This window comes from Bubalus bubalis, chromosome X (genome assembly GCF_019923935.1).
Source record: "Bubalus bubalis isolate 160015118507 breed Murrah chromosome X, NDDB_SH_1, whole genome shotgun sequence".
Classification (NCBI taxonomy): domain Eukaryota; kingdom Metazoa; phylum Chordata; class Mammalia; order Artiodactyla; family Bovidae; genus Bubalus; species Bubalus bubalis.
Window position 1 is genome coordinate 137,563,807 of NC_059181.1, and position 23,433 is coordinate 137,587,239.

The 23,433-nt window shown below is 45.4% G+C and overlaps 1 protein-coding gene across 8 annotated transcripts in view; it reads right to left on the minus strand.

Annotated features, from left to right (window-relative positions):
• ZNF280C (zinc finger protein 280C) overlaps positions 1-23,433 on the minus strand; it is a 67,415-nt gene that overhangs the window by 39,028 nt on the left and 4,954 nt on the right. For 5 of the 8 annotated variants that reach the window (XM_044936555.1, XM_025275967.2, XM_044936556.1 and 2 more), the window contains 4 exons: positions 19,805-19,850; positions 19,635-19,688; positions 6,097-6,240; positions 3,072-3,226 (listed from right to left, as the gene is read on the minus strand). In XM_044936555.1, coding sequence (XP_044792490.1) covers positions 3,072-3,226; positions 6,097-6,240; positions 19,635-19,665 — 330 coding nt within the window. In that variant the 5' untranslated portion in view covers positions 19,666-19,688; positions 19,805-19,850. Of the gene's footprint in view, positions 1-3,071; positions 3,227-6,096; positions 6,241-8,662; positions 8,849-19,634; positions 19,689-19,804; positions 19,851-23,433 lie in introns of those variants that run through there. The other 3 variants (XM_025275969.2, XM_025275970.2, XM_025275974.2) reach the window with 2 other exon arrangements.

Sequence of the window (23,433 nt, forward strand, 5' to 3'; positions counted from 1 at the left end):
ATTCTGAGTTTGGATGAGCTCTAGTTTTTAACTTTTGTAACACAAAAGATACCCGTGTCATATTATTCTTCCTCCCTGGGTCCAACAAAGGAATGATTTTCATATAACTGCATTTGTGTTTTTTTTTTTAACAGATTTTTTTGGACATTTTAAAAATCTTTATTGAAATTTTTACAAGATTGTTTCTGTTTTATGTTTTGGTTTTTTGGCCTGGAGATATATGGGATCTTAGCTCCCCAACCAGGGATCAATTCAGCACCTTCTGAATTGGAAGGCAAAGTCTCAACCACCGGGCTGCCAGGGAAGTCTCTATCTGTATTTAAATAATAATGTTTCCTTATTTTTTTTGTGTGTGTGGTTTGTTTTTCCTTGTTTTTTCCTCTTTTTTTGGCCTTGTTGTGCAGCTTATGGGATCTTAGTTCCCTGACCAGGCATTGAACCCCAGCTCATGGCAGTGAAAGCGCCGAGTCCTAACCACTGGACTGCCAAAGAATTCCTTGATTTGTTTTCCCTAAATGCCAAGCTGCTTACTAGAGCATGAGAAAATTACTGAATTCATCTGATTCTAGCTAAAATAAAATAATTTTTGCATTTCTTGTAGTCTGAAATCTTTAGGTACACCTATTCTTAAGAACAGTCTGTGGAGGGACTTCCCTGGTGGTTCAATGATTAAGGTTTGTCCTTCCAATGAAGGGTGTACGGGTTTGATTCCTAGTCCAGGAGCTAAGATCCCACAGGCCTCTCTGCCAAAACCAAGGCTTTGGCCCAAAATAAAACAGAAACAAATCTGTAACAAATTCAAATGGTCCACATTAAAAAAAAACAAACAGCCTGTGGATACTTAGAGGATCCAAGTTTGAGATCCAGTGGTCTGGGTAAAGGTTCTTATTTTACAAATGAAGAAAGTGAGGCTCATAGAGGTTGTGACAATGCTCTACTTAGGAACAAAGACAGAATCAGCATTAGAGTTTCATTCTCAATCCAGGTTCCTTGGAATATTAGTCCAGGGCTCATATTATTACTGATGATAATTTCAGAATAAAGATACTCGTTTTCAAAAAATGATTTTTTTTTGCTTGCAAGGCCAAATTTAATCATTGGCAAGAATACTATCAGTTTTCTTCCATGAGAGGCAGGTTTTGTGTATTTCTGAGTACTGAAACACCGTGTGTGCCAAACATCTTAAAGGTGGCCTCCATGATTTCCTCCTGATATTTATACACTTGTCTAATTTCCCCTTGAGTGTGGGTAGGACCTGTGGTTGCTTCTAACCAAGAGAATTTGGCCAAAGCAACAAGATGTACATGATTATGTTATAAAGCCCATCTTTGCCTTGCTGGCTTTGAGGAAGCAACCAAGTCATGCTAGGAAGGCCTACACAGCAAGAAACTGAGGACAGTCTCCAGTTGACAGCAGCAAGAATTGATGCCTTCAGTCTGACAACCCACAAAGAACTGGATACTGCCAACAACCATGTAAGCCTGGAAGCAGTATTAAATGATACTCCAGCTCTCTCTACCTGACACACTGATTGCAGCCTGCTCCAGCAGAGGACCCAGTTAGGCCATACCCTAATTACTGACTCACAGAAACCATGAAATAAATATATATCACTTTAAGCTGCTAAGTTTGTGGTGCTATTGTTATGCAACGGTAAGTAACTGCATGGTTCTTTGTCAGTCATCCTTTCAAGTAAAAGTTGAATTCTATTTAAAAAAAAAACAACCAGCCAGTTCAGTTTGTGATTCATTCTCACAAGTGCTTTTCCTCAAGGGAAACTTCATACTGCAGATATAGAAATGCTTTATGCATACTACCTATTTCATCACACAGAATATTTAAAAAAGAAGTATGTTCAAAGGTCAAAAGTTAATAAAATTAGAAACAATTTATTACTTCTTCAAGGATATTCTTAAGTGAAAGTGAAATTTTGCTATTGTGAGTGCCTGGTGATCACCAGTCCGAAAACTACTAGTACAGTTGGGTATCACTGCCTTGATTCATATTAAGCCACCAGCAGTTTCAGGTGCATTGCCTTTACACCACTAGCACAAATGTTGACAGAGTAAAAAGGGCAAAGGTCTTAGTGTTACTAAGACAACGGTTTTGACCTCACAGGCCTCCTGAAAGAGTCCCAGGGAACCCCAGTGGTCTGTGAAATACATCACTACTCTAAGATGCTTCTGTTTTTAAAAGCATATACTTATATGTACGTATGAAAGTAGAAGTGTTAGTTGTGCAGTTGGGTCTGACCCTCTGTGATCCCGTGGACTGTATCCCATCAGGCTCCTCTGTCCACAGAATTCTCTAGGCAAGAATAGTGGAGTTGGTTGCCATTCCCTTCTCCAGGGGATCTTTCCAACCAAGGGATGGAACTCGGGTCTCCTGCATTACAGGCAGATTCTTTACTGTTTGAGGCACCAGTATATACTTAAATGCATGTATGGATGTGCATATTTTAAAAACTTTGGGTTAACCTGGATTGAAATCCCAGATCCATCATTACCAGCCATGATGAATCATTTAGACTCTCTGAGCCTCAGTTTCAACTATAAAATGGGGGAAATAACTGTGCTTACCTCATAAGGAAGTTGTAAGAATTAAAACAGATTAATTTATATACAGCATTTAGAACTAAGACTTAACCATACTGACAGACTAACAAATGTTAAATATTACCATTATCGATTATTTCAGTTAAAAGTTTAAAAACATATGCAAATATGTTTTCAAAATAAACAGGTAATCTTCCCAATTAAGAATATCCAGTTCAGCTTACTATCTTAAGAATTTTGCCATTATGCAATATTCATTACTGATTATACTTTTAGATAGCATAGTTTTCAATATTATACCAATTTAAGCATACTATGTGATTTATTGACAGGTTGAATAGTTTCTGATGCTATTATTTTGGTATCAGTTGCACTATCATAAAAATGGTGACATTTTCTGACAGTGATTATGTTTCTACTGGGATGATGACTAGCTATGATAGTCCACAATTCTAACTGGGTATTATAACATCTATTGTGTCCCTGTGCTAATTGTGTAGTTTTAAAAACACTTACAGGTTTAGACACGTTCTGAACCATATCAGAGTTATATGAAGACCTAGACTCAGGATGAAATCTAGGAAAGGCAGCCTCTGGACTTGAAGATTGAGACTCAGGATGAAATCTAGGAAAGGCAGCCTCTGGACTTGAAGAGTCTTCGTCGAGTTCACCTAAAGGCATGAAAGCATCAGCAATACCTGTATTTTAAAATTACACAAATACTATTTTTCTACACAACAATTCTACCATGATATTTTACTTTAATTTTAAAGTAATACAATACTATACCTTGACTCTGTCTCATTCTTTATTTCCTTTGAAGATGAGCTGGGATTACCCCTGTTCACAATATCTATGAAAATTATCTTTATTTAAAAATTTATTTCAGTGAAAGTATATATTATGATAATAGAAAAACTTTCCCCCCAAAAATCTATATATAAGCAATACTTGAAGCATATTGCTTTCTTTTAATGGTTGACAAGGTTGTATACCGACTTGGGTTACTGTGACTTGAAATCAAGCCCTTTCCCAAACTCCATGTCACATTCACACCCCTGAAAGCCTGCAAGTTTCATCATGGGCAAGCTGATGGATTATCTGTACCACTGCTCTTGACTACTGACAGGGATACCATCAGAGACTAAATTGAATCTAGAGTTTATAAAAGTATCTCATATCTACTCACTACACCAAAAGTCAATTTGAGCCTGACATGATCTTCTGGATCAGTCTAAGATTGCTCACTGTTGTATGCATGTGAACCCATAACTTCTAGGTTATTGAGGAATCAAATGAAAATTTGGAAGAGTAGAGATTTACCTAAAATTGCTAGTCAAGAGAAGGTACAAAGCAGAAAAAAAATCCCATAAGACATCAAAAAATTTACCTTTTCCACTCCTAGTATAAAATAACTAGATCTCATAAAATAATTGTATACTCACACAAAAGTAGGGCTGTTTTAGCATATGAAGTGCTCTATGAGTAAGCACTACAAAAGTCTTTTAGAAGAAAAATCTGTTCATTCAAATAAGTTGGTATTGTTTTCATTTAGAAATTCAAGACACGTATATTTATCCAAGCCATTAAAGAATTTCTATAGTACTTTTTGGTGACTGTAGTCCATCAAACACAAGTTTTTATTCCCCCTTTTATAGTAGTTTCTTTTAAAATATTTAGCTCATTTCCATATGCTAAAATATTTTATGACTCATACATAAGACACTAATAGAATCATTTAAATTCTGGGTTATTTAGAAAAGAAATTTCACCAGGGTCAAATTTCTTTTTGACAGAATCACTACTAATACATATTATCTAATACACATTATTCTAGCTGAGTAACAGTTATTTCCAATTGATATATATCCAATGTCAATAAGATGATTTGAGTAACTTTTAACTATGGTTAATACTTCAATATAAAAATCATCAGTGACTAGGAAACATTAAGATAATTTAATATCCTGCTCCTCTATCAGCAGCAAATATATCAACATGCCTACTTCATTGAAGTGGCACTTCACTTAGCATCTCTCAGTTTGCCACAGGAAATGATACTAAGAATTAAACTAAATTATTCTACCTTTGATAACTGAATAGAAGTGCTATTCCAAGTTTAGAGACAGAGAAACAAGAACTAGGCTTTCAGAAAATTAATCTTTCTCTAAACCACACTAATATGCACAGCCATAATAAAATATTGGTATGATGGCTACATTCTTCGGTAAATTCTCCTGGCTTAACAGAATTACATATGAGAAAGACTCTGTTCCTTCATTCGCCACTAAAACTAAATATGTTGTTCCTCTGAATTTTACACAATCCTAATTAGACTTTTTGTTGTTGTTAGTTTTAGCATTAGCCACTCAGTTGTGTCCGACTCTTTGTAGTGACCCCATGGACTGTTTGGACTTCCCTGGTGGCTCAGATGGTAAAGCGTCTGCCTACAGTGCAGGAGACCGGGGTTCAATCCCTGGGTCGGGAAGATCTCCTGCAGAAGGAAATGGCAACACACTCCAGTATTCTTGCCTGGAAAATCCCATGGACGAAGGAACCTGGTAGGTTACAGTCCATGGGGTCGCAAAGAGTTGGACTAGACCGACTTCACTCACTCACTCATAGACTGTATATCCCACCAGGCTCCTCTTTCCATGGAATTCTCTGGACAGGAATACTGGAGTAGTGGATTGCCATTCCCTTCTCCAGGAGAATCTATCTTCCCAACCCAAGGACCAAATCCAGGTTTCCTGCATTGCAGGCAGATTCTTTACTTTCTGAGCCACCAGGGAATTGATTGGACATTTAACAAGTGTCATTAATATCTTCACTTTTACATTATAACAACATCAAATCTAATTAACAGAAATCCACAAAGGTATCTGACATTCTCCCAGAGCCATGAGGATTAAGTGTGCTGACTGCCTGCATCATCCTAGTATACTGGCTGAAAATCAAGCCACTGTATATTCTTCATGAATATAATCAGGACTTGCTGAAAGATGGGTGTGGCCAGAAGCTACTGCTCATGTTGATATACAAACCAGAGCCTTTATATTTTGTAGACATGAAGCAAGAAAACACTGATGAGGCAGTTGACTGGGTGTCAGAAACTCCATCAGAGACTAACACAAACTTATTTAGTAGTCTGATGTTTTAAACAAAGCATTCCAATACTTCCTTTTCTAGGTACATTTAGGCTTAAGGAAAAAAAGAAATATTAACAAATAAACAGGTAAATAGATGACTTGGCTCCAATAAAATTATGATTTCTAATCTCAAAAGGTCTACAATGCTGTTAGGCAATCTTAACGTTTAGGTAACTCAGTTACCTTTTCTCTCATGTATTTTTACCTCTCACACCTCCTTTTTCAAGTTCCTAACCATATTCTCCTTCTGATTCTCACAAATTGTTACTGACCACTATACTCTCCTCTCACGTCCAGCACCTTATAGTATAGCAAGGACATATAAGACAGTCCCACATTTTCCACTAGAAACAACATGTTAAAACTTCGCTTCACTGAAAATAAATGCTTACTTGAAGTGGGTGATTTTGAACCTGGTACTGCTCCAACAAAGATCAGCTCATCATCCTCTTCCTGTGGTGTTTCTTCTTTCTTCTGCCACGGTTCCAACTCCTCTTCTTCACATTCCATAAACAGTTCTGCCATTTTGGAACTATCTAATTTTAAAAAAGAGAATCCAATTTTATTTTTCTAAATATTTTCTTGTAATCCATAGTATGATATTTAAGATGTTCTTTACTAAATCTAATAGCAATTATTGAACTGACATTTTAAAAGTCAGAAATGGTAACAAAAGTATGAAACTCAGAACCCAATCTCTAAGATCTAAAACTAGTAAAATTAAGCTAGCTAGGAAGATAATAGATGACAGTAGTTATTTAGTGGCTAATAAATTTTAGAAACAATCAAATCCAGTCAAAGTGAGTTTTAATTTTATTGCTAGAATACAATTATATTCACAAAAGAGGGTACCTAACTCTTATCTGAAAAAAAACCCCAGACACTTCTGTATTATAGTAACAAAAGGGAGATAAACTGAGAAGCAGCAGCAACAGGTGAGAGAGATACTAGGAAAACTGAACCAGATTCAGGGATACTAGGCACAGGGCAACACAGGGATGAAGTGCTGGAACAAAAATAAGATAATCAAGTGAGGCTTATTCCATCCCTATGTAGCATTTCTCACTTGAAAAAACTAAGTAAAGAACGTATTGTGGGTACCACCAGTCTGTAAGTGCTGACCAATCACAAAGACCTACCAGGAGGCACCTTAGTGTCTCCTTTTTAAATATTGGACAGACACCCAATAAGCACCAGAAGTATGATTAAAATCTCCAGTGTGAAAGACCAAAGCAATAAAACAGATCAAAGGATATTAAAACACAGGTAATACTGAAAACAATAAAAAAATTAGAGATTATAATTAACATTTTAAAGGTGTAAGACAGGAATGCCATGAAAATTAATATTCACAAAGCTAAAAGATTAAAAACAAAATAGCCAAAATTCAGTGAAGAAAAATAAAGTGCCAAAATTGAGTAAATATCCCATGCTGTCAGCACATGCACACACAGTGCAGTGCTAAATCGCTTCAATCATGTCCGACTCTTTGTGACCCTATGGACAGTAGCCTCCCAGGTTCCTCTGTTCCAAGGATGCTCCCGGCAAGAATACTGGAGGGGGTTGCCTTGCCCTCCTCCAGGGTATTTCTCCAGTGGCTCCCACAGTGTAGGCGGATTCTTCACTGCTGAGCCACCCGGGAAGCCCCAAATAGCCCATAAGTGGAACTAAAAGACAAAAAATATACCTATACTAAATAAAGAATAAAAATTGCGATAAATCATTTCAAAACTACAATTCACCTAATAGAAGTCCCAGAAAAAAAAAAAAAAAAAAAAAAAGGACAGGGAACATAATAAAAGGAAAAATACAGGAAAAAAATTCCCAGTTCTGAAAGACATAAATTCTCCAAATATAAGGACCCACTAGCACCTAGCACAATAATCAAGAAAAAACCTACAGTAGATGGACAAGTCATGAAATTTCAAAATGCTGGAGATAAACAGAATATCCTAAAATCTGAGAGAGGAGAACGTTAGAAAAGTGATTTCAAAAATCTTAGTAAAAATAGTTTTTCAATTTAGCATTCTATACCCAGACACAATTTTTGTCAAGCATAAAATTATATACTCTTTCATCAAGAATTAAAAAAAAATAAATAAAGATTAGCAACGAGGAGTCGCTCTGCTCCATCCCGGCAGGAAGCGACATATTGGTGTCTCAGGTCTTGCTGATGCAGCACGAGATTCCCGTGATGAACCTGTTGGAGAGCAAGGCCTACTACTTCATCCTGTCGCTGTCCGTGTGGAACCTTGTCTCTGACAAACAGGACTCACTGCGCCAGTGCGCAGACTTCAGGAGCTGCCTGCCGGCCCTGGACGCCATGCTGTGCTACTACCGACCGTTAGCCACAGGCCAGGGCCGCGCCTCCACCTGCTGGGGAGTCAGGCGGTCTAGCTCTTCTCCGTGCCTTACATGGGGCTTTAAGAGACCACCCTAGCCTACCTGGACAGTCATGTCACAGCTGCACTAATCCTTCACTCCACCCTTAAGTACCGTCACTAGCTCTGTTAAGTGCAATATGTCCTCACACCGAACCGCCTCTACACGGGGTTCCCACTCTCGCACGGTACGTTCTCTCTCGCGCTACCCCTCCCTCCCTCGTGGTTCCCTACCTGCCCCCCCCCCCCCCCCGCGCAATAGCACCACTAGCCTATGCGCAGGATTTCCTCTCACATGGTACTGCCTCTACACGTGGTACCGCTGTCTCGCGGTACATCCTCTCTCGCTATACCCAACTCTCTCGCAGTATACCCCTCTTCTGCGGTACCGCCACTGGCCCTGCTATGCGCAGTATGTCCTCTCACGTGGTACTGCCTCTATAATTGGTTCCTGCTCTCGCACGGTACTTTCTCTCTCATGATATCTCCTCACGCTACCCCTCCCCCACCTGGCGCTACCCCTCCCTCCCTCCTGGTTCCCCCCCTCTCCGCAATGCCACCACTGATCTATGCGCACATGTCCTCTTCACATGGTACTGCCTCTACACGCGGTCCCGCTGTCGCGCAGTACATCCTCTCTCGCAGTACACCCCTTTTGTGGTACCGCCACTGGCCCTGCTATGCGCAGTATGTCCTCACGCGGTACCGCATCTACAATTGATTCCCGCTCTCGCACGGTGCGTTCTCTCTCGCGGTATCTCCTCTCGCCCTCCCCCTCCCCTGCGCAGTATGTCCTCTCACGTGGTACCGCGTCTACAATTGATTCCCGCTCTCGCACGGTGCGTTCTATCTCGCGGTATCTCCTCTCGCCCTCCCCCTCCCCTGCGCAGTATGTCCTCTCACGTGGTACTGCGTCTACAATTGATTCCCGCTCTCGCACGGTGCGTTCTATCTCGCGGTATCTCCTCTCGCCCTCCCCCTCCCCTGCGCAGTATGTCCTCTCACGTGGTACTGCGTCTACAATTGATTCCCGCTCTCGCACGGTGCGTTCTCTCTCGCGGTATCTCCTCTCGCCCCCCCCTCCCCCACCTCGTGCTATTCCCCCCTCCCCACCAACCGCAATAGCACCCCTGACCTATGCGCAGGATGTCCTCTCACACGGTACTGCCTCTACACGTGGTACCGCTGTCTCGCGGTACATCCTCTCTCACTATACCCACCTCTCTCGCAGTATACCCCTCTTCTGCGGTACCGCCACTGGCCCTGCTATGCGCAGTATGTCCTCTCATGCGGTACCGCCTCTACAATTGATTCCCGCTCTCGCACGGTGCCTTCTCTCTCGCGGTATCTCCTCTCGCCCTCCCCCTCCCCCACCTCGTGTTATTCCCCCCCCCCCACCGCCCGCAATAGCACCCCTGACCTATGCGCAGGATGTCCTCTCACAGGGAACTGCCTCTACATGTGGTACCGCTGTCTCGCGGTACATCCTCTCTCGCTATACCCACCTCTCTCACAGTACACCCCTCTTTTGTGGTACCGCCACTGGCCCTGCTATGCGCAGTATGTCCTCTCACGCGGTACCGCCTCTACAATTGGTTCCCGCTCTCGCACGGTGCGTTCTCTCTCGCGGTATCTCCTCTCGCCCTCCCCCTCCCCTGCGCAGTATGTCCTCTCACGTGGTAACACTTCTACAATTGATTCCCGCTCTCGCACGGTGCGTTCTCTCTCGCGGTATCTCCTCTCGCCCCCCCTCCCCCACCTCGTGCTATTCCCCCCCCCCCACCGCCCGCAATAGCACCCCTGACCTATGCGCAGGATGTCCTCTCACAGGGAACTGCCTCTACATGTGGTACCGCTGTCTCGTGGTACATCCTCTCTCGCTATACCCACCTCTCTCACAGTACACCCCTCTTTTGTGGTACCGCCACTGGCTCTGCTATGCGCAGTATGTCCTCACGCGGTACTGCCTCTACAATTGATTCCCGCTCTCGCACCGTGCGTTCTCTCTCGCGGTATCTCCTCACGCTACCCCTCCCCCACCTCACGCTACTGCTCCCTCCCTCGTGGTTCCCCCCTCCTCGCAATGGCACCACTGATCTATGCGCACATGTCCTCTCACACAGTACTGCCTCCTCACACGGTACTGCCTCTACACGCGGTCCCGCTGTCGCGCAGTACATCCTCTGTCGCAGTACACCACTTTTGTGGTACTGCCACTGGCTCTGCTATGTGCAGTATGTCCTCTCACGTGGTACCGCCTCTATAATTGGTTCCCGCTCTCGCACGGTGCGTTCTCTCTCGCAGTATCTCCTCTCGCCCTCCCCCTCCCCCACCTCGTGCTATTTCCCCCCCCCACCGCCCGCAATAGCACCCCTGACCTATGCGCAGGAGGTCCTCTCACACGGTACTGCCTCTACACGTGGTACCGCTGTCTCGCGGTACATCCTCTCTCGCTATACCCACCTCTCTCGCAGTATACCCCTCTTTTGCGGTACCGCCACTGGCCCTGCTATGCGCAGTATGTCCTCTCACGTGGTTCCGCCTCTACAATTGGTTCCCACTCTCGCACGGTGCGTTCTCTCTCGCGGTATCTCCTCTCGCCCTCCCCCTCCCCTGCGCAGTATGTCCTCTCACGTGGTACCGCCTCTACAATTGATTCCCGCTCTCGCACGGTGCGTTCTCTCTCGCGGTATCTCCTCTTGCCCTCCCCCTCCCCTGCGCAGTATGTCCTCTCACGTGGTAACACTTCTACAATTGACTCCCGCTCTCGCACGGTGCGTTCTCTCTCGCGGTATCTCCTCTCGCCCTCCCCTCCCCCACCTCGTGCTATTCCCCCCCCCCCACCGCCCGCAATAGCACCCCTGACCTATGCGCAGGAGGTCCTCTCACAGGGAACTGCCTCTACATGTGGTACCGCTGTCTCGCGGTACATCCTCTCTCGCTATACCCACCTCTCTCACAGTACACCCCTCTTTTGTGGTACCGCCACTGGCTCTGCTATGCGCAGTATGTCCTCACGCGGTACTGCCTCTACAATTGATTCCCGCTCTCGCACCATGCGTTCTCTCTCGCGGTATCTCCTCACGCTACCCCTCCCCCACCTCACGCTACTGCTCCCTCCCTCATGGTTCCCCCCTCCTCGCAATGGCACCACTGATCTATGCGCACATGTCCTCTCACACAGTACTGCCTCCTCACACGGTACTGCCTCTACACGCGGTCCCGCTGTCGCGCAGTACATCCTCTGTCGCAGTACACCACTTTTGTGGTACTGCCACTGGCTCTGCTATGCGCAGTATGTCCTCTCACGTGGTACCGCCTCTATAATTGGTTCCCGCTCTCGCACGGTGCGTTCTCTCTCGCCCTCCCCCTCCCCCACCTCGTGCTATTTCCCCCCCCCCCACCGCCCGCAATAGCACCCCTGACCTATGCGCAGGAGGTCCTCTCACACGGTACTGCCTCTACACGTGGTACCGCTGTCTCGCGGTACATCCTCTCTCGCTATACCCACCTCTCTCGCAGTATACCCCTCTTTTGCGGTACCGCCACTGGCCCTGCTATGCGCAGTATGTCCTCTCACGTGGTTCCGCCTCTACAATTGGTTCCCACTCTCGCACGGTGCGTTCTCTCTCGCGGTATCTCCTCTCGCCCTCCCCCTCCCCTGCGCAGTATGTCCTCTCACGTGGTACCGCCTCTACAATTGATTCCCGCTCTCGCACGGTGCGTTCTCTCTCGCGGTATCTCCTCTCGCCCTCCCCCTCCTCCACCTCGTGCTATTCCCCCCCTCCCACCGCCCGCAATAGCACCCCTGACCTATGCGCAAGAGGTCCTCTCACACGGTACTGCCTCTACACGTGGTACCGCTGTCTCACGGTACATCCTCTCTCGCTATACCCACCTCTCTCGCAGTATACCCCTCTTTTGCGGTACTGCCACTGGCCCTGCTATGCGCAGTTATGTCCTCTCACGTGGTTCCGCCTCTACAATTGGTTCCCGCTCTCGCACGGTGCGTTCTCTCTCGCGGTATCTCCTCTCGCCCTCCCCCTCCCCTGCGCAGTATGTCCTCTCACGTGGTACCGCCTCTACAATTGATTCCCGCTCTCGCACGGTGCGTTCTCTCTCGCGGTATCTCCTCTCGCCCTCCCCCTCCCCTGCGCAGTATGTCCTCTCACGTGGTACCGCCTCTACAATTGATTCCCGCTCTCGCACGGTGCGTTCTCTCTCGCGGTATCTCCTCTCGCCCTCCCCCTCCCCCACCTCGTGCTATTCCCCCCCCCACCGCCCGCAATAGCACCCCTGACCTATGCGCAGGAGGTCCTCTCACACGGTACTGCCTCTACACGTGGTACCGCTGTCTCGCGGTACATCCTCTCTCACTATACCCACCTCTCTCGCAGTACACCCCTCTTTTGTGGTACCGCCACTGGCTCTGCTATGCGCAGTATGTCCTCACGCGGTACCGCCTCTATAATTGATTCCCGCTCTCGCACCGTGCGTTCTCTCTCGCGGTATCTCCTCACGCTACCCCTCCCCCACCTCACGCTACTGCTCCCTCCCTCGTGGTTCCCCCCTCCTCACAATGGCACCACTGATCTGTGCGCACATGTCCTCTCACACAGTACTGCCTCCTCACACGGTACTGCCTCTACACGCGGTCCCGCTGTCGCGCAGTACATCCTCTGTCGCAGTACACCACTTTTGTGGTACTGCCACTGGCTCTGCTATGCGCAGTATGTCCTCTCACGTGGTACCGCCTCTATAATTGGTTCCCGCTCTCGCACGGTGCGTTCTCTGTCGCGGTATCTCCTCTCGCCCTCCCCCTCCCCTGCGCAGTATGTCCTCTCACGTGGTAACACTTCTACAATTGATTCCCGCTCTCGCACGGTGCGTTCTCTCTCGCGGTATCTCCTCTCGCCCTCCCCCTCCCCCACCTCGTGCTATTCCCCCCCCCACCGCCCGCAATAGCACCCCTGACCTATGCGCAGGATGTCCTCTCACAGGGAACTGCCTCTACATGTGGTACCGCTGTCTCGCGGTACATCCTCTCTCGCTATACCCACCTCTCTCACAGTACACCCCTCTTCTGTGGTACCGCCACTGGCTCTGCTGTGCGCAGTATGTCCTCACGCGGTACTGCCTCTACAATTGATTCCCGCTCTCGCACCGTGCGTTCTCTCTCGCGGTATCTCCTCACGCTACCCCTCCCCCACCTCACGCTACTGCTCCCTCCCTCGTGGTTCCCCCCTCCTCACAATGGCTCCACTGATCTATGCGCACATGTCCTCTCACACAGTACTGCCTCCTCACACGGTACTGCCTCTACACGCGGTCCCGCTGTCGCGCAGTACATCCTCTGTCGCAGTACACCACTTTTGTGGTACTGCCACTGGCTCTGCTATGCGCAGTATGTCCTCTCACGTGGTACCGCCTCTATAATTGGTTCCCGCTCTCGCACGGTGCGTTCTCTCTCGCGGTATCTCCTCTCGCCCTCCCCCTCCCCCACCTCGTGCTATTCCCCCCCCACCGCCCGCAATAGCACCCCTGACCTATGCGCAGGAGGTCCTCTCACACGGTACTGCCTCTACACGTGGTACCGCTGTCTCGCGGTACATCCTCTCTCGCTATACCCACCTCTCTCGCAGTATACCCCTCTTCTGCGGTACCGCCACTGGCCCTGCTATGCGCAGTATGTCCTCTCACGTGGTACCGCCTCTATAATTGGTTCCCGCTCTCGCACGGTGCGTTCTCTCTCGCGGTATCTCCTCTCGCCCTCCCCCTCCCCTGCGCAGTATGTCCTCTCACGTGGTAACACTTCTACAATTGATTCCCGCTCTCGCACGGTGCGTTCTCTCTCGCGGTATCTCCTCTCGCCCCCCCCTCCCCCACCTCGTGCTATTCCCCCCCCCCCCACCGCCCGCAATAGCACCCCTGACCTATGCGCAGGATGTCCTCTCACAGGGAACTGCCTCTACATGTGGTACCGCTGTCTCGCGGTACATCCTCTCTTGTTATACCCACCTCTCTCACAGTACACCCCTCTTTTGTGGTACCGCCACTGGCTCTGCTATGCGCAGTATGTCCTCACACGGTACTGCCTCTACAATTGATTCCCGCTCTCGCACCGTGCGTTCTCTCTCGCGGTATCTCCTCACGCTACCCCTCCCCCACCTCACGCTACTGCTCCCTCCCTCGTGGTTCCCCCCTCCTCGCAATGGCACCACTGATCTGTGCGCACATGTCCTCTTAGACAGTACTTCCTCCTCACACGGTACTGCCTCTACACGCGGTCCCGCTGTCGCGCAGTACATCCTCTGTCGCAGTACACCACTTTTGTGGTACTGCCACTGGCTCTGCTATGCGCAGTATGTCCTCTCACGTGGTACCGCCTCTATAATTGGTTCCCGCTCTCGCACGGTGCGTTCTCTCTCGCGGTATCTCCTCTCGCCCTCCCCCTCCCCCACCTCGTGCTATTTCCCTCCCCCCCCCACCGCCCGCAATAGCACCCCTGACCTATGCGCAGGAGGTCCTGTCACACGGTACTGCCTCTACACGTGGTACCGCTGTCTCGCGGTACATCCTCTCTCGCTATACCCACCTCTCTCGCAGTATACCCCTCTTTTGCGGTACCGCCACTGGCCCTGCTATGCGCAGTATGTCCTCTCACGTGGTTCCGCCTCTACAATTGGTTCCCACTCTCGCACGGTGCGTTCTCTCTCGCGGTATCTCCTCTCGCCCTCCCCCTCCCCTGCGCAGTATGTCCTCTCACGTGGTACTGCGTCTACAATTGATTCCCGCTCTCGCACGGTGCGTTCTCTCTCGCGGTATCTCCTCTCGCCCTCCCCCTCCCCCACCTCGTGCTATTCCCCCCCCCCACCGCCCGCAATAGCACCCCTGACCTATGCGCAAGAGGTCCTCTCACACGGTACTGCCTCTACACGTGGTACCGCTGTCTCGCGGTACATCCTCTCTCGCTATACCCACCTCTCTCGCAGTACACCCCTCTTCTGTGGTACCGCCACTGGCTCTGCTATGCGCAGTATGTCCTCACGCGGTACCGCCTCTATAATTGATTCCCACTCTCGCACGGTGCGTTCTCTCTCGCGGTATCTCCTCTCGCCCTCCCCCTCCCCCACCTCGTGCTATCCCCCCCCCCCCCACCGCCCGCAATAGCACCCCTGACCTATGCGCAGGATGTCCTCACACGGTACTGCCTCTACACGTGGTACCGCTGTCTCGCGGTACATCCTCTCTCGCTATACCCACCTCTCTCGCAGTATACCCCTCTTCTGCGGTACCGCCACTGGCCCTGCTATGCGCAGTATGTCCTCTCATGTGGTACCGCCTCTATAATTGATTCCCGCTCTCGCACGGTGCGTTCTCTCTCGCGGTATCTCCTCTCGCCCTCCCCCTCCCCCACCTCGTGCTATTCCCCCCCCCCCCCACCGCCCACAATAGCACCCCTGACCTATGCGCAGGAGGTCCTCTCACAGGGTACTGCCTCTACACGTGGTACCGCTGTCTCGCGGTACATCCTCTCTCGCTATACCCACCTCTCTCGCAGTATACCCCTCTTCTGTGGTACCGCCACTGGCTCTGCTATGCGCAGTATGTCCTCACGCGGTACCGCCTCTATAATTGATTCCCACTCTCGCACGGTATGTTCTCTCTTGCGGTATCTCCTCTCACGCGCTACCCCTCCCCCCCTCACGCTACCCCTCCCCCCCTCTAGGTACCCCCCCTTCTTGCAAAAGCCCCACTGGCCTATGCGCAGTATGTCCTCTCACACGGTACTGTCTCTACACGCGGTACCCACTCTCGCGCAGTATGTCCTCTCACGGTACCCACCTCTCTCGCAGTACACCCCTCTTATAGTACCGCCACTCGCTCCGCTATGCACAGTAATGTCCTCTCATACAGTACCACCTCTACACTTGGTTCCCGCTCTCCCACCATACGTTCTCTCTCGTAGTATCTCCTCTCTCGTGATACCCTTCCCCCCTCTCATGGTACCCCCTCTCTCACAGTACCTCCTCTTGCGCGCATTACCTCGTGAACAAAGGGTTTGAATACCAACTCCCAGAAATAGTGCAAGGTCTTACTGGGGCTGGATCAGTTTCACTGAAGTCAGTGGGCGTCCACAGAACTTCTGCTTCCAGCACCTGTTCACTGAGTGCCAGGAGAAGCTCAATCTCCTTACGGACAAGTAGCCTGCCCACTTCCTCCGTGCACACAGAGGGCAGGGCTGTACTGGCCACCAAGGCCACAGGAGGTGGGCTGTCCTGCACAGAGCCCCTGTCCTAGGCAGCTCTGCCCACAACTCTTCCCTCCTTCCAGGGCTTGGAGTGGAGTTGGGTCTCTGCCCTGCTTCCCCCAGACCAGTGATGCATGCCCAGGCCTGCTGTCTTCAGCATGGGCCCAGGCAGACCCAGCCCAGACACCATCAGGGGTGCCAGACTGCTTCAGCTATGATGAATGAACCATTTGTGAAGAAAAAAACCCCGAGACATTAGGGGATTATGTAGACTAACCTGAGGCCTATGTAAGTGAAAGTCGCTCAGTCGTGTCTGACTCCTTGCAACCCCACAGACTGTACAGTCCATGGGATTCTCCAGGCCAGAATACTGGAGTAGGTAGCCTATTCCTTCTCCAGGGGATCTTCCTGACCCAGGAATCTAACCGGTGTCTCCTGCATTGCAGGCGGATTGTTTACCAACTGAGCTATCAGGGAAGTCCCTATGTAAAAGGAAAGCCTATTCCAGCACACAGGCTATTTTTGTACTAGAATTTGCTAACTTGTAATCAGGATTTCCCTATAAGTCACTTGGACATTGGGCTTCCCTGGTGGCTCAGACGCTAAGAATCCACCTACAATGTGGGAGGCCCAGGTTCAATCCCTGGGTTGGGAAGATCCCCTGGAGGAGGGCATGGCAACCCACTCTAGTATTCTTGCCTGGAGAATCCTCAGGGACAGAGAAGCCTGGTGGGCTACAGTCCATGGTGTCACAAAGAGTCGGACTGGACTGAGCGACTAAGCACAGCACTTGGACATTGGTCACTTGTAAGAAATTTAAACTCTAATTATGACAGCTTCATTAAAAATAATTGTACTGAAATTAACTTGTCTATCTTCATTTGGTTTTAGTTTTTATGTGTTTGTAAAAAGAGACTGTTTTGGGGGGATGGGGCAGAGGGTGGGTGACTTCTTTTGTAATTGTAAAATAAATGGATGTGCATTAGATAGCAAAAAAAAAAAAAGAATAAAGGCCAGTAACATCACACAAAATTTACCTCCCATTCACCCTTATTTTCTTAGGAAGACCATATCAAAATATGAGACTTAAGGAGGAAGACAACGGAATGCAGAAAACATGACATTCAACACAATCAAAGACAAAGAAAGTCCCAGGGCAATAGCTTTTTCAAGTCTACAGAGCAACCAGCCAGAGTAGAATTGAACATTACTCCCAGGAGGAATGTCTCTAGGAGACCAAACGCATGCACGCGCGTGCACACACATACACACACACACAATCAAATTGTTAGATTATCTGACAAGTTTTACCATGTAGAAAATCAAGAGGTGCCAGAAGGGTGTGAGAGGACTTGGCTATAGATTCTAGTAAAATTTAGTGAATTTTAAAAACCAAAAAAATTTAATTTGGTGGATATATCAGCAAACAATGTTTGTTATGTGGGCATCACAATAAAAACATCAAATATGATTTAACTAGAAATTGAGAAATAACTACATTGGGAGATGCTTACTGCTGCTGCTAAGTCACTTCAGTTGTGTCCGACTCTGTGCGACCCCATAGACGGCAGCCCACCAGGCTCCCCTGTCCCTAGAGTTCTCCAGGCAAGAACACTGGAGTGGGTTGCCATTTCCTTCTCCAATGCATGAAAGTGAAAAGTGAAAGTGAAGTCGCTCAGTCGTGTCCGACTCTTAGCGACCATGGACTGCAGTCTACCAGGCTCCTCCGTCCATGGGACCCTCCAGGCAAGAGTACTGGAGTGGGGTGCCATTGGGAGATGCTTAGGTGGTGGTTAAGTGTAAGAAAATTAAAATCCTGCTATTTCTTGATGGAAAAATCATTAGATAATGGCAAAAACTGATGATTCAAGAGACAGTGGTATTTCAAAATTTTAGAAACATGGAATTAATTATTTCTAACAACTAAACTATTGAAAGTGGATGTTGTGAGAAAAAAAAAAAAACAGGGAGTACAGAGGCCCAGTATGCACACCTCCTCTATTGCTTGCTCTCTCACTCTTAGCTAGATATATGAAGTGAGATGTGGATGGGGTGACAACTCTGAAAAGATAAAAACAAAACAAACTAATAACTCCAGAGTTCTGACTTAGATGATGATATCCTTTTTTTACATTAGATAATGCTATTTAAAATTTATCTTTCATTTATTTTTTAATCTAATCAATTTTATTTATTTGGCTGTGCTGGGTCTTCATTGTTGCACATGGGCTTTCTCTAGTTGTGGTGAGCAGGCTTCTCATTTTGGTGGCTTCACTTGTGGCAGACCATGGGCCCTAGAGGGCCCAGGCTTCAACAGTTTGGGTGAGCCATCTTAGCTGTCCCCATTTTCCTGGACCAGGGATCGAACCTGTGTCCCCTGCATTGGCAAGTTGATTCTTAACTACTGGACCACCAGGGAAGTCCCTCACTGTTTCTTTTTTTAAATTTATTTATTTTTAATTGAAGGATAATTGCTTTATAATATTGGTTTCTTTTCTGCCATACATCATTGTACATGTCTAACTCCAAAGTAAGCTCCTTGGGAGTAAAGAACATAGTTTCTTCTTCCTTTACATTTCCTCCTACACACAGCAGTCTATTGGATATGCAATAAGCACTTAACATATGGTAATATAAGGGGTAAGAAACTAGGCAAAGTCAGGGAATGCCAAATTTAAAAAAATGAGAGACCCATGTATACTGAAAATAAAAAAATTATATCTGTGCTAATACCATGGTCTTAATATATAGATACGTAAGTCTTCCACATTTTTATTAACTGGGTACTGACACTATCACTATATTCAAGATAGATTGATGAGTAAAAAATTTTAAGGGCACGTAATAGTATATATACTATGATCTTATTTAGAAATAATTTATATTTGTGTCTACACATAGAAAAAAGTTTGTGATTATGTATACCAAACATATATAATAGTTAACTCTGGAGATGAGGAAGAAACACCTTATTCCTATTTTATTGACATTTTTATTGTATGTAGTTTTTTTTTTACTATAGTATTACTACAATCCTGGAAGAGGACATGGCAACCCACTCCAGTATTCTTGTCTGGAGAATCCCATGGACCAGGGAGCCTGGCAGGCTACAGTCCATGGGGGTTGCAAAGAGTCAAACACGACTTAGCAACTACACAGATTACTACAATAAATTTAAGAGGTTTTTTGTATTTTTTTTTTCAATATGCCCACCTCCGTCTCTCACATTTTCTCATGAAGCAAGGTTATCAATACAAGAGCCAAGAATACTAGTATCACTTGCAGCAGCAATACTTACCTTTTGGTTGAAAAGAGGTGTCGTTGTCCATCAAGTTGCAGAGTCACCTAAGCACTAACACATGACATCAATCAATTTTATGAGTCACTTTAAGTAACACCAAATATACTGAAACATGATATTCAGGTTTCAAAAATCTTTGGGTATAATTTAAATTTCCAGAAACTCACCGTGTGACTCCAGACAAGGTAGCAAGTTAGGTCTTAGTTTTCTGCCCTACAAAGTAAAGATACTTACTATTAGGGTGGATTTGTTACATGTTCACACATTAAATATTTTTCTCTATAAACAGTCTACCTTTTGAGTTTGATATATACATACTACTCACTTTTCATAACTGGTTCATTCCTGAATGAATGAAAAAATTTTAAATAAAATCCTGAATGTAAATAGCATTTATTACTTGAAGAACTCTGACAAAGTATTTAATTACAAATAATTTTTGAAAGGCATCCTATAAAAATGAGTAATCACCCTGTAATACATGTTTTAGTAAATCTGAGTTTGAAATGGTAAGTAACATTAATTTTTAACTATTATTCTTCACACTTCAGAAATAATATTATTTTAAAAATGCATTCAAAAGAAACTTTTAGGCCTTTTTTTGGTCTCTTACCAATGCTAACTGAAAGGAACAGAAAACTAGTTGGACACATTTTATCATAGATTAATTCATTAAAAAATTACTCATTGCCTTCTGAACTCAATATAATGTGCTCAATTCTAGGGGAAATATTGATAGCTAAATCATAGTACTTACTTTCACAAGTTTATGACCTAATGTCTATGTTTCTTTGGGCTTTTTAAAATATTTAAACATTTTCAAAAAACATTTAAATTGGTTTTTTAAAACAGTAACTTCTGTTCTGAATTCTCATGCACATACCATATTTTTTACATACAAGATAAGTATGCTTAAAAAATTTTCAGCTATTTAAAAAAGTTAAAACTTAAACATCAATAATCTAAAGTATTAAGATAGACAGTTAACTGAGTCTCCACATATTTCTTTATCCTCAGACTAGCAAAAGCAAGCTTTCTTGCTTCTTCCAATTCCAAATCATTTCCTTTAATCATTAGATCAAAGGAAAAAAAAACTAACTCCAGAAGAAGTAACTGGTAGAAATGTCTGAATTACCATTATAAAATTCTCTAGTGAATCCCTAGTTCTGAGGTGTGGCTACTGAAACCTCTGAACTGAATTATTTGAATAGTTATTGCTTGTCCCTAAACTAGAATTAAGGTTAATGCATATGTCAAGTAGATAGATTCATGACAATTCTTGCTCAGCATTAAGGACCTACTGCTATGAAGAATAGAAAGTATTTTTTAAGAGTCACCACTGTACAGCCTTTGAAATTCAAACAGAACCCTTTTATTAAACAATCATAAACAACATTGTTTGGTACAAAAGGTCTACATTAGTACTAAATGTATAAGTAGTCTATATAAACAAGTCATATCTACTGCCTATGACTACAGAGATAGTTTCTGAGGCCAATAGCAGCCACCAAGGAGCCTCAATCAGTATGTTCATAAACACTCTCAGATGCCATTAGAATCATAACTTCAGTCTAAAGCTACGTTACCCAATAAAGCAGTTAAGCCTCCCCAAAACGATCACCACAAAAAACTCTCAGATCATCCCTTCAGAGCTTTGGTGGCAAGGCAAAGAATTCTATGAGAAATTAAGTCATTTGTTAGAGAAATGGAATATCTAGCAAAATATGTATGGAGTATCTTAGCATTCCTATAATAGCAACTCCAAATGGTATCCCTGTTCTGCAACCCAGAGTTTTTTTTTTTTTTTTTTTTTTGCAACCCAGAGTTGACACCAAAATAAGCAGAAGAGAACTCTCCACCTCAGCTACTGACTCAGGTAGGGATGCTGCTGCTGCTGCTAAGTTGCTTCAGTCGTATCCGACTCTGTGCGACCCCACAGACAGCAGCCCACCAGACTCCCCATCCCTGGGATTCTCCAGGCAAAAACACTGGAGTGGGTTGCCATTTCCTTCTCCAATGCATGAAAGGGAAAAGTGAAAGTGAAGTCACTCAGTCGTGTCTGATTCCTAGCGACCCCATGGACTGCAGCCTACCAGGCTCCTCCATCCATGGGATTTTCCAGGCAAGAGTATTGGAGTGGGCTGCCACTGCCTTTTCCATCAGGTAGGGATACTATGCCCAAATTCAATAGACTGGTCTTATGTGGGGGAAAATTAATTTCAAGTAACTGACTAATGAAAGACCTCTTGGAGCATAATCCATTCAGTTTTTGGAGACTGCATGTATAAATAATTATAATTTATATATATATATATATATTTCTTGTTTCAGCTCTTATACATCTAAAATTCAGCTATCTTTTAAGAGTTAATTCTACAAAAATTAAAAAAAAAATCTGTGGATTAAAAGAATTACAATAGTAAATTGTATGTTATGTGCATTTTACAAGATGAAATACTTGAAAATATTAAGATGCCATTTCATACTCACTAGGATGGTTGTAACTAAAAACAGATTAATTAACGTGTTGGCCAGCATATGGAGAAACTGGAACCTTCATATATTGCTGGTAAGAATATAAAATGATGCAGACACTGTGGAAAAAACTTTGGCAGTCACAAACTTAAGACTTAAAATTAACATTTGTTCTTGTTTCCTTAGCTAAGTCGTGTCCAACTTTTTGCAACAACATGGACTGTAGCACAACAGGCTTCCCTGTCCTTCACTATCTCCCGGAGTTTGCTCAAATCCATGTCCACTGAGTCAGTGATGCTATCTAACCATCTCATCCTCTGCTGCCCTCTTCCCCCTTTTCCCCCTGAACAGTATGAAAAGGCGAAAAGTTAACACATAACCCAGCAATTCCACTACTAGCAAGAGAGAACTGAACACGTTTGTCCACGCAAAAACATGTAGATGAACATTCATAGCAGTACTATTGATAACAGCAAAAAAGTGAATGACACAAATGCCTGATTAAGGGAGAAACAAAATGTGATATACCTATACAAGGGAATAATATGGTCATAGAAAGAATGAAGTACTGGTACATACTACAAAATGGATGGATGGATGGATCTTGAGATTATACTAACTGAAAGAAGCTAGTGAGAAAGACTACATATTGTATGATTTCATTTATATGAAATCTCCAGAAATGGAAAATTCATAAAAACAGAAAGTGAAGTAGTGGTTGCTTACAGCTGGGAGGATTGGGGGTAAATGAGTGACTCCTAATGGATATGAGGTTTCTTCACAGGGTGATGAAAATGTTTTAAAATTGATTGTGGTGATAATTGCACAGCACCGTGGATATACTAAAATCACTGAATTGCACACTTCAAATGGGTGACTTGTACACTATGTGAATTATAGCTGAATAAAGCTGTTAGGCATATAATGAGCTGATAGGATATAAGCCTGGTGGTGATGGAAATCACTACATGGAGAAAGACTACCTAAGAAAGACACCAACAAATAGCAAAGCCATAAGATTACAGAGTAGATAAAAAGAAGGTAGAACAGGGAGACATTAAGTTCTGATGTGACACGTGTATATATTGCAAAAGGATCACCAGAGTAAGTCTAACATCTATCACTACAGTTGTTGTGAGTGTGTGTGTGTGTGTGTGTGTGTGAGATGAGATCTTTTAAGAGCTACTCTCTTGCAGTAGCACGTGTGCTCAGTTGTTTCTGATTCTTTTCAACCCCATGGACTGTAGCCTGCCAGGCTCCTCTGTCACGGAATTTTTCAGGCAAGAATACAGGAATTGGTTGCCACTTCCTACTCCAGGGG